The sequence below is a fragment of the Gavialis gangeticus genome, unplaced genomic scaffold (genome assembly GCF_001723915.1).
Source record: "Gavialis gangeticus isolate Ggan-Ray unplaced genomic scaffold, GavGan_comp1, whole genome shotgun sequence".
NCBI classification, from domain to species: domain Eukaryota; kingdom Metazoa; phylum Chordata; order Crocodylia; family Gavialidae; genus Gavialis; species Gavialis gangeticus.
In genome coordinates this window covers 897589-907792 of record NW_017729026.1, presented here as the reverse complement: position 1 = coordinate 907792, position 10204 = coordinate 897589, and the positions used below count along the sequence as shown (strand labels likewise).

The 10204-nt window shown below is 39.2% G+C and overlaps 1 protein-coding gene across 1 annotated transcript in view; it reads left to right on the top strand.

Moving 5' to 3' along the window:
* TBPL1 (TATA-box binding protein like 1) overlaps positions 1-3845 on the top strand; it is a 34268-nt gene extending 30423 nt beyond the window's left edge. Inside the window, exons 5-7 of the mRNA XM_019520244.1 lie at positions 1213-1316; positions 1414-1508; positions 2561-3845. Coding sequence (XP_019375789.1) covers positions 1213-1316; positions 1414-1508; positions 2561-2640 — 279 coding nt within the window. The 3' untranslated portion in view covers positions 2641-3845. The remainder of the gene's footprint in view (positions 1-1212; positions 1317-1413; positions 1509-2560) is intronic.
* The last annotated feature ends 6359 nt before the right edge of the window (positions 3846-10204 follow it).

Sequence of the window (10204 nt, the reverse complement as noted above, 5' to 3'; positions counted from 1 at the left end):
CTGCAGGCAAAGCCCTAAGAGGAGAGATTGAGGTCCCTAGATCTCTTCAGCCTCTGCAAGAGAAGGCCGAGAGGTGATCTTGTGGCTGCCTACAAATTCATTAGGGGGGCACAGCAAGGAATTGGAGATGCTCTGTTCACCAGGGCGCCTCTTGGGGTAACAAGGAACAAAAGTTGCAAACTGACAGACCAGATTAAGGCTAGATATCAGAAAGAACTTCTTTATGGTGAGGGTGGCCAGAATTTGGAATGGGCTTCCAAGGGAGGTGGTGCTCTCCCCTACCTTGGGAGTCTTTACGAGAAGGCTGGATAGGCATCTGGCTGGAGTCATCTGACCCCAGCACTCTTTCCTGCCCAGGCAGGGCGTTGGTCTTGACGATCTGTTGAGGTCCCTTCTGACCCTAGCATCTGTGAAGCTATGTCCAGATCCATGTTGAGATTTCTTTTCTAAGGAGTCTTTCCTGCTTAACATTTATTTTTTTCAAACCAGAAATCATGGGGTTTATTCACAAGCTAAGAAGAGTTTTTTGGAAAGTTTGAGGAAGAGCATGTTCCTTTTTCATTGATATTGTTTATGCTGACAACTGGGAAAAAGCTGTCACGATGTCATTATTTCAGTTGGACATTGTCCACTGGTAGTTTTTGGCTACCATATTGTAGCATAGCATTGTTATGGGTAAAGAGCTTTTGGAAGTTTGAAATTTGGCTTGGGTTCAGTAAAGATAGAATAGTGGTTCTCGGCACTAACTGCTGGAGATCAATGAAAGATGCATTTTATTTATGCACAGTGTAGATTCTGAACTGTGGTAAAAACTGGAATGTTAAAATGAAAAGGCTCTATGAACAAGATTATAAAACAACTCAAGGGGGTCTAGTAAATACAAACCACACTTTTTTCTGTCATTCAAATGGCTTCTGAGACATCAGTTAGCCCATTTATAATTTATTGGTTTTTACTATAGTAATGTAGGCTGTGCAAGCTCCAATATTTTGTTCTAAGTGAAAACGAAAAGGCTATTTTGTACTTTTAGAAGAACACCATTCTGGAATTGTGTATTCAACAGCAAATGACTGAAGCGTTTACCTAGTCCTAGCAGATGCTTTGAGTGCATTAACCACAAAGTTCTTAACTGAAACAATATCAGATTGTCTGTTAGAGGTTTTTTCTCCCTCAAGAATCAAGTATCTGACTTTTTCTCTTTTTTTCCACAAGGTAATTTTCACAGATTTTAAAGTTGTCAATGTTCTAGCTGTGTGCAACATGCCCTTTGAAATCCGATTGCCAGAATTTACGAAGAACAATAGACCTCATGCTAGGTACTGTACGTTTCAAGAGAGCTGTAATCTTTTATTTTTCTTAACTTTTTTTCTTGAAGTTATAGAATTAGTTTTGACAGTATCCTTTGTTTTCTAGTTATGAACCAGAGCTTCATCCTGCAGTGTGTTACAGAATAAAGACTCTCAGAGCTACTTTACAAATTTTTTCAACAGGCAGTATCACAGTAACAGGTACTTCATGTCAAAATAAATATTTGACTTGTTAGGAATATTTAACTAGCTTTCATGCGAGTTTAGCCAGAGAAATCAGACTTAAAGCAACAGCAAGGTAAGTATGTGGGATTACATTTTCTAATGCTACCAGATAATTTGTTTTTTAACACTAACATCCGATAGTTGTGGAAGAAAGTAATACTTCTAATAAGCTAAATAGACTATTTTAAATGAACTAAAAGTAGTCATAGTTTAGGAAAAGTGGGGGATGAGGTAACCAGGTTCATGGTGGGGAGTTTTAAGGTACACTTGTTTAATTGAAGAATCCAAAGTTTTGATCATCTCTCAGTTTTTTCCCCCACATGTAGTGTAATAAAGATCATAACTGGGATTAGAGGTTATGACTTGAGGTTGATGGGAGAGATGTTCATTAACTCCAGCTGCAAAATTAACGTCTAAATCGCAACTAGGTTAAAATCCATTATAATTTAGAAATCGTTGCCTGTGACTGGATGCAATGAAAAATTAAGATAGCTATGTTTTGTTCTGGGGAATTTTGATTCTTAGAGCAGCAACTAGTCAGAAGGCATCTGACCTGTTTGTTAAGGTAATGCCAATCAAGCTCTGCTATTTACGTAGGATGCCTCTCTTGTGCTATATTGCATGGAATATAATTTCTTACAGAATAACAGGGACAGCTATAATGTGCGGGGAGGGAAGAGCTGGAGTCCTTGGGTTTTGAAGGGGGTGTTTGGAGACTTCGGGTTGTTTTTATTGTAAGCCTCATGAGCCTTCTGGATAGGGTGAGGAAAAAATCTAAGAAATACATACATTTCTAGTCTAACCAGCTACTAGTTCAAACATCATTACAAACTCTAAGGGGCTTGGGGGGTGGAGTTGCTATAAATACTAAGGTGATCATAAGAAAGATTTCTTTATATGAAAAAATAATCTTTGTGTATACAATGTAAAATTGTGGTAGCCAACTTTGAGAAATTGTTATTTTTAATTTCCAGTGTCCTGACCTTTTTTCTCTTTGCCTCCTCCCTCTATTTTTTAATGTGTCTCAGGGCCAAATGTAAAGGCTGTTGCCAGTGCTGTGGAACAGATTTATCCGTTCGTGTTTGAAAGCAGGAAAGAGATTTTATAATTCACCACTGAATGGTTAGGTTCCCTAACCAAGCACCTTTAAAGACTGCTGCACATTGGACTAAAAGCAAAAAGGAAAACTGGACCAACAATAGCGGAGGAAATACAGACTCTTTCACTTGTTCATGGCCACAGTGTAAACTCCAGTCCGTTTGGATTTTATTTTGAACAGTGCTGTATTGTAAAAATGAAAGTTTACAAGATATGAAATTGCTGCTTTTTAAAAGACGCTCTATTTATTTTTGCAGTAATTTCTGTGTCTTCATAAGCAAAACTGTCACGATGTGCACTACCTTTAAAACATTTTTAGTTTGAGCTTGTGTTTTATTTGTGAATAGTCTTTTACATTTTTGTATGCTGAATATTGGGCACCAAAGAAGCTGTAAAAGTTAACTTTTTTCACTTGATGAATGTGCACAAATAAAAGTTTGGAAAATATCTTTCTTCATACCTGTTCTTTTACGTTCCTTTTCCTCTTTCATATTACAGTTAAAATTGTATAGTTGCTAATTAATTTGAAACAAATGTAAGAATAGCTTGTTGCTAATATTTTTTGTTTCTTTTTGTAGTATATGTGTGTAATAATATGCAGTGGACTTGACTGGAATATCTGGTACTCGCGTACATGTATCTGATGGCAGAATTTGGTTCATCCTTAAGTTTTTCTTAATTATATGCCAGATTTTAAGAATTGTTTCTTGCTGTCTTGCTGAAGAGAAGATGCTTCTAAACCTTATGGCCTGCAACAATGAGTTTTTTTTCTGCAGACAATGGAAAACTTTATGTACTTGAGAAGCTGTAATAGAAAAATCAACTGTTTTGTCCACGGGCTGCATGGAAAAAATGGAGCTATGACATGAGTTTCTTCCTGGTGACAAACCTTCATTATTCAGGAAAGACCATATTCTTGGAGTTGGAATGAAGCAGTGTAGTGCTTGTACTGATCTAATCCCAGGCTGCTTCTAAAGGTGTAACAAAGTCCTTTTCCATATTATTTCTACTGGATAATTATATTTTCCTGACAGCAACTGCCAGCAAGCAACAACATTTGTATCTGGCGTGTGGTTTTATTGATATTAATCTTGGACTTGCAAGGTAGTACTTATTTTCTTTTCGAATGTGCACATATGGAACAGTGGACAGGTGAATACATAAAGTAAATGAAAATGCTACTTTTAAAAATGACAATAAATATGTATAACTATATGTATGTCTATTTCCCCTGTCTGAACCTAAAGAACTGAATGCTGTGTGCATATTTGTACTGCAGGTGATGTCATCCTATTATTGTACTGTGAACTCTTATTGTACATAGAATGAATAACTGTGAAAGAATGGTGGAGTACCGTAAAGGAAACTACAGCTGAGGCTTAGCAGACTTATCTGTTTGAGAGAAAATTTGTGGAATCCTGTTTTAGAAGTGGAAAATAACCAGTGTCTTTTTAGAAATGCTGGAGAAAGGGATGGATACAAACAGAAATCATGTAGTCACAAGTTGGAGAGGAAAAGAAAAAACAGAAGTTGAAAGGCAGAATGAATTAAAGCTTGCTGGAAGCATTAAGTGAAAAGTAAGAAAGGTTAAAACAAATATATAAAATGGAAATTAAGTTCAGGGAAAACGAGCGCATGCCATTTAATACTGAAAAAAGCTTTTTGGTCCAAAATGACAGTAATCTATTGCATTTTTTTAATGCATCTTAAGCAAGAAAAAGAGGGAGTGTCATTAGGAAAGAATTCTGAGTACATAGCTTAAGAAACAGCTAAAGGAATACTTAAGTATACAAATTGACATGCCAATAGATTGACATCTTATGGACATCGTCACAGGTAGTTTTTTGAAAAGTTATGGATATATCAAAATTAAGCATAATTGATGCTGTTTCCAACCTTTTCCTTACTGTTTAGTAAATATGCTGAGTAAAGTTAGGTATTGTCTGTCTAGATCTAACTATAACATGAAGGTGTTGGGATGGTGAAGAGCAAATATATGCTGGGTTTCTAAAACAAAAATTGTGGTCCTAAACTGATGAAGAGTTTGGTCAGCACAGTTGTGGAAGTAGACTCTTTCTCTTGTTGATCAAATTACAAAATATTCAGCTGTAGTAGTAGCTGAGTATTAGTAATGAAGCAGGTGAGATCAATGAATGTAAACAAAAATGCTTCTGGTCCTGGACACAAGACACATTTACAACAATATGATTTGTCTTCCAAGTTACTGTAAATAAAAAAAGAGGGGGGAGTAGGGAGCAAGCACATGATGTACTTCACCACCACTATAACTTGAAACTGGCACAGAATTTACCATCTGAAAAGTTGGGGGTAAAGTATGCTTCTGTAAGTTATGCTGATGGCAGTGTAGGGTTGTAGCTTATCTGAGGGATAGTATTGCCCAAGGAAAAGAGGCCATCCTGTTGTCCAGCCATCTAGTGTTGAGGTGCTGCAATAGTGTTTATTGCATGTAGCTTCCTTGAGGTAACTGGTCAAACCCCTCCATTACAGACAGTGGGTGCAGTTTTACATTTGATTTAAAAAACAAATGTAAAATATACCAACATGAAAGTATTGTGTGTCCCAGTCCTAGAACTGGCTTAGAAGTTAGCACTGGCACTTGGAATGTGAATGAACAGTAATGGCATGTCAAAATGGGGAAGACAACCTGTTGAGTGCTGCAGTGATCTATGTTAAATTGATTACATTTATGTTTGGTGTTTAAGACAGGGTTTTCAAACATACGACTGATAGGCTGAATCCAGCCTGAGTCTTGGACTGACCCTGCATGTGAAGCCAGCCTGGTGCTCAGGCTGGACCCAGTGCCATGGGTGCTGCTTGCAGCACAGAGGGTTGAACTGAGGTGCAAGCTGAAAGCAGCACCCATGCCACACCAACTCTGCGGCACTGGCTCTGGGGCTGGTCCAAATTGCGTCATGCCAGAGTCAGTGCATGGGACTGTCTGGCTGATGCCTCAGGCTGTGCACATCCTGCACCAGTCCTGTGTTGTGAACCATGTCTGTGGCACCATGTCTAGCCTGCATGCTGCAGTCAGCCTAAATCCCAGAGCTGGGCTAGTGCGTGCTGCCTACAGTACAGGGGTCTACCCAGGAGCATGCTGCATGTAGCACCCCACTGGACTAGCCCTTCCCATCTGGCCTGTAGTCAGGCCTGAGACACTCAGTCAACCCATGGGGCCTGATGAGTTTGACATGTCTGGTTTATGGTCTTTAATAAAGATCTGGAAGAAGAGACAGGGAGGATGTTAGTTAAAATTGAAAATAATGAACTGAGATATAAGAACAAGATCTGCCATTTCTTGGGTCAGGTCATAGGTCCTTACCCACTATCCTGAATCACACAGTAGCAGAGAATGGATACTGAAAAGGAAAGTGAACTGAGTTTGATCAGGGTTTTTTTTTCCCATTCCTCTTGCTTGCAGCCTCCAGTATTTAAGGTCTAGGAAGTCATAATACAGAGGCTGTATCCCTAACTCCTATGTTCAATAGCTACCGATGCACTTTTCTTCCAAGAATTTATCCAATCCCTTTTTGAATCTGGTTAAACTGGCAGCTTCCAACCCGTCTTGTGGCAGTGAGTTGTGTACTTCAATTGCATGCTGTGTGAAAAAACTGCCTTTTGTAAATTTTAAACTTGCTTCCCACTAGCTTAATTGTGTAACTTCCTATTTTTTTTCATTGAGAGACAGTAAGTAAATCCCTGTTTCTTACTCTTTGCCATTTAGTATTTTGTAAACCCTTATCATGTCACCCATGAAGCACCTCTGTTCTAAATGTAATGGGCTTAGCCTTAAATGGAAGCTTCTCTATACCACTAATCATTCTTGTTGCCTTTCTCTATTTCTATATCCTAGTTGAGGTGTGGACCAAAACTGAGTGCAGTATTCAAACTGTAGCCACGACATGGGATGGGCATAATAATACTTTCTGTTTTGTTTACAGTTCTGTTCTTAATTCCTAACATTTGGTTGCCTTTGTGGCGGCTGCTGAACACTGAGCCAGTATGTTTTAGCAGAGTGTCCACAATGACTCCCAGATCTCTTTCCTCTGTGGTAAGCCAATGTATGTTAAGACAAAGACATACCCATTATAACGGGTGGTGATAGATGTGCATGTCTCTACTACCTCTTACTTCCAGAGGGCAGGAAATGGCAATTCTGTCTACAGGATTTGTGGTAATGTTGTGCTTTTGAAAATGCAAGGAAGCATTGTCCACAGAAGTATCTCATTATGGAGTTGTTAGATATATGGTTAGTTAGTGGCAGCTAAGTTCATGCTGGCTGTGTTCCTGTGCCAACCTCAAATAAATTGGGGGGTTTATTTGTTGACTTTTTTGGCACAAGATATCTGGGTCAATGGGAATGATGAGGTGAGAGAGCAGGAGCACAAACATGTCCTTTCAGGGGAAGGAGGATTGCTTTTTCTACATATCCCCAGTGTCTGTGGGGCTGGAAGGCAGGTCCCCTGGTATTTTCAAAGTCAGACGTTAGTTATGTTTTGGTGCAAGCACTTAATTCAGTCTCAAAGATTTATTTAGAAAAGTGCAGTCCTGAGAAGGAAAAAGTTCCTGATCATGGAAAGTAATTACAGAAGACCTTTAGTAATATAATGCTGGCAATAAGCCAGTACAATGTATGCAAAGAGGCAGCATATCAGAAATCAAGAAGTTAATCGTCTCTTGCTATGAACTGCTGCAAGAATACTAAATTTTGCCTTGGACAAATCTAGTAATGGAAAGTTGCTGACAAATTGACAGGGTGGTTTGGCAGCTTCAAATGAATGACTTGTGAAGAAAGATAGCTAGCCTTGAGTCAGGTGTACAGCACTGATAATCCTCTGATGGTGTAATCATGAAGTGAGCATACAGGTCTGTCTGCCTACAGCTCAGTACAGCATCAGTGCCAAAAATGTACATGGATGTCCACAGAATAGAGTAATATGAAAAGAGCAGTGTCATGTTGAATTTGCCCCACACTTTGTTTTTCAGAAACAAGTTTTTGCAAGTCTCTAAGAACAACAGTCTATTTCATGTCTGGCTAGTTTTAATTTCACTGTGTGTTTAAGAGTACCGTAATGTGTGCAACAGAAGTGCTCGAGGCCGTGAAAATGAATTTGATTCTCTTGTTTTCTGTAAACAAAACTGCCCAGACACAACCACAAAAAAGTAAACAAATAGGTTTAATAGTATTTTATATATATATTTTAATATTCTGTCAGTTCCCATAACCTAGGGCAGGGGTAGCCATCCTGTCACATGCATGTCACGGGCCATGAGCAGCCATGGGGGTGGGACAGAGTAGCAGCAGATTGGGTGGGGGATGGTGGTTCAAAGTGGGCCTGATGCTGAGAGGATGCTTGGTTAATTTGCAGCATGCCAGCCATAAAGCTTGGCCTCTACTGACTCAGGGCATTGGTATTTTTAAAAATATATTTTTAACCTAACAATACTGGTAAAATAAAAGGCATTGAGGCTGAGTATCACTGGCCACATCTACATGAGATGTTACTGCGCAGTAACCCAATACTGCTGCACAGTAGCATAGTGTAGCAAAAACCATGATGCAACACTACTATGCAGTAATATTAGGTGACTGTGCAGTAGCATCATAAAAAAGATGTTCATCAGCACTACTGCATGGTAACCAGGGTCTCATTCTGACCCCCACATTTTACCCCGGATGTGAGAAACCTTTGGTAATGAAATCTGATTTAGAACAACAATATATCTGGGAAAGGCATCACTGTTGGATGTGGCAGTCTCTTGGTTTTCCAGCAAAAAACTTGTTTATACAAGTACTAAATGACTGCGTAGTAACAACCCGCACAGTCAGCATCTCGTGTAGAATCTAAAACCATATCCTTGGCTGCTTGTTTGTTTGCTACTGAAGTTGATCAGGAATTCCAACAAGGGAGGTTTTTGCTAGAAAACCAAGAGACTGCCAAGTCCAACAGTGACACTTTTCCCGGATATATTCTCGTTCTAAATCAGATTTCATTACCAAAGGTTTCTCACATCCAGGGGTGAAATGTGGGGGTCAGAATGAGACCCTGGGTTACCACATAGGTTCTCAGCTGGGGTGTGAGAGACCCTGCCTTGCTGAACTCTTACTAGGAACTTGAACCTGGGTGTCCCCTATCCCAGGTGAGGATCCCAACCTGATGAAGAATGCACTGCATTTGAAATTTTGTCTAACTTTATCACAACCATGCAGTTGGTCCAATAAAAGATATCACCACAAGGATCCTTGTCTCTCCCAACCACCTGACTATTCTGGGCTGTCTCTTTCACTCTCGCTTTTCACGAAAAGTATTAAAAGATCTCAGTTTTATCCCAGAGCAGAATAGAAACATTGCATTGTCATTTTTAACCTCTTCAGAGAATGGGAAAATAATGTCCTGGTTAGCACTTTGTAACACCATGTACATCCTGAAATTAACGTTGAGTTGTGATTCCTGTAGTAATATTATATTTGAGTGCCAATGCTTGAATTAAATAAACCCTAGCTAACCATGACATCTACCAGTCTCTAGAACTGTCACCTATGATAGCAGCACCATGGCATATATAATTTAAAATAAGATAAACTCTAGAAAATATGGTATATGTATTGTTCTTCCATTGGCAGAACAGGCTCTGACTATTAACTCCTCTTTACAGGAAGGGTTGGATAGGACTTGGTCAACTCTCCCAGGGTCTAGGTTGCAGATCTCCATAGCAGGAAGGATATAATGGAGCTCTTAACAGTAGGCTCACATTCTGAGGTAGCTAAATTCCTAATTACTGTTATTAATAAGTTTGTTCCTGACTCTTCTCTAGCTTCTCTATAGGCTTTGATTTGGCATATATTGTGCTAATAAATGGTCCTTTGAACCCTTGATGGAAAAACCTGAAACTTGAAAGACTTCAGTCTACCAGAGCATTATCAGCCTTCTAAGCAAAGAGATCAGAAACATTTCCAACTAAGCCACATAGGAAGTGGAGGTATGATAACCTTTGTTACCTCCGGCTTTGCATGGCTACAGTTTGACATGAGGAATGCAACTAGTTGGTTATGGTTTCCATTAATTACTGCTTGGAGGTCCTACTCAGCATGTACAATGGTTTGGAACATGACAATTTGTGTTTTATTAATTTGTTTTCTCCAAGCCCTCCTCTATCAGCCAATTGCTAACGTAGTCTTCCAAATCCAATGGTTCAGCACTGTAGCTTCAATTCTTATTGCTGTTATTTTATTTGTACAACACGATCCAGAGGATCAATGGTTGCCTTTAGTAACCAAGCTTATTGCTCACTGAGAAACAACTATGAGCTAGCTAATGCCTAACATGTGGTACATGATAATTGTTTGAAAGATTGCAATTGTGTTCCTGACCAGGACTTTGGAATAAGCAGAGACTGACTCAGAGGAATCCAATCCAAGTTTGACACAATACTTCCAGAACAGCAATGATTTAGATTTACAGCATGTAGGTATGCAAATAATGTTACCATCTATTAATTGTGCCACACAAACTCTTCCTTTATACTCCCAAGACTGCATTAGGACAAGAAAACTG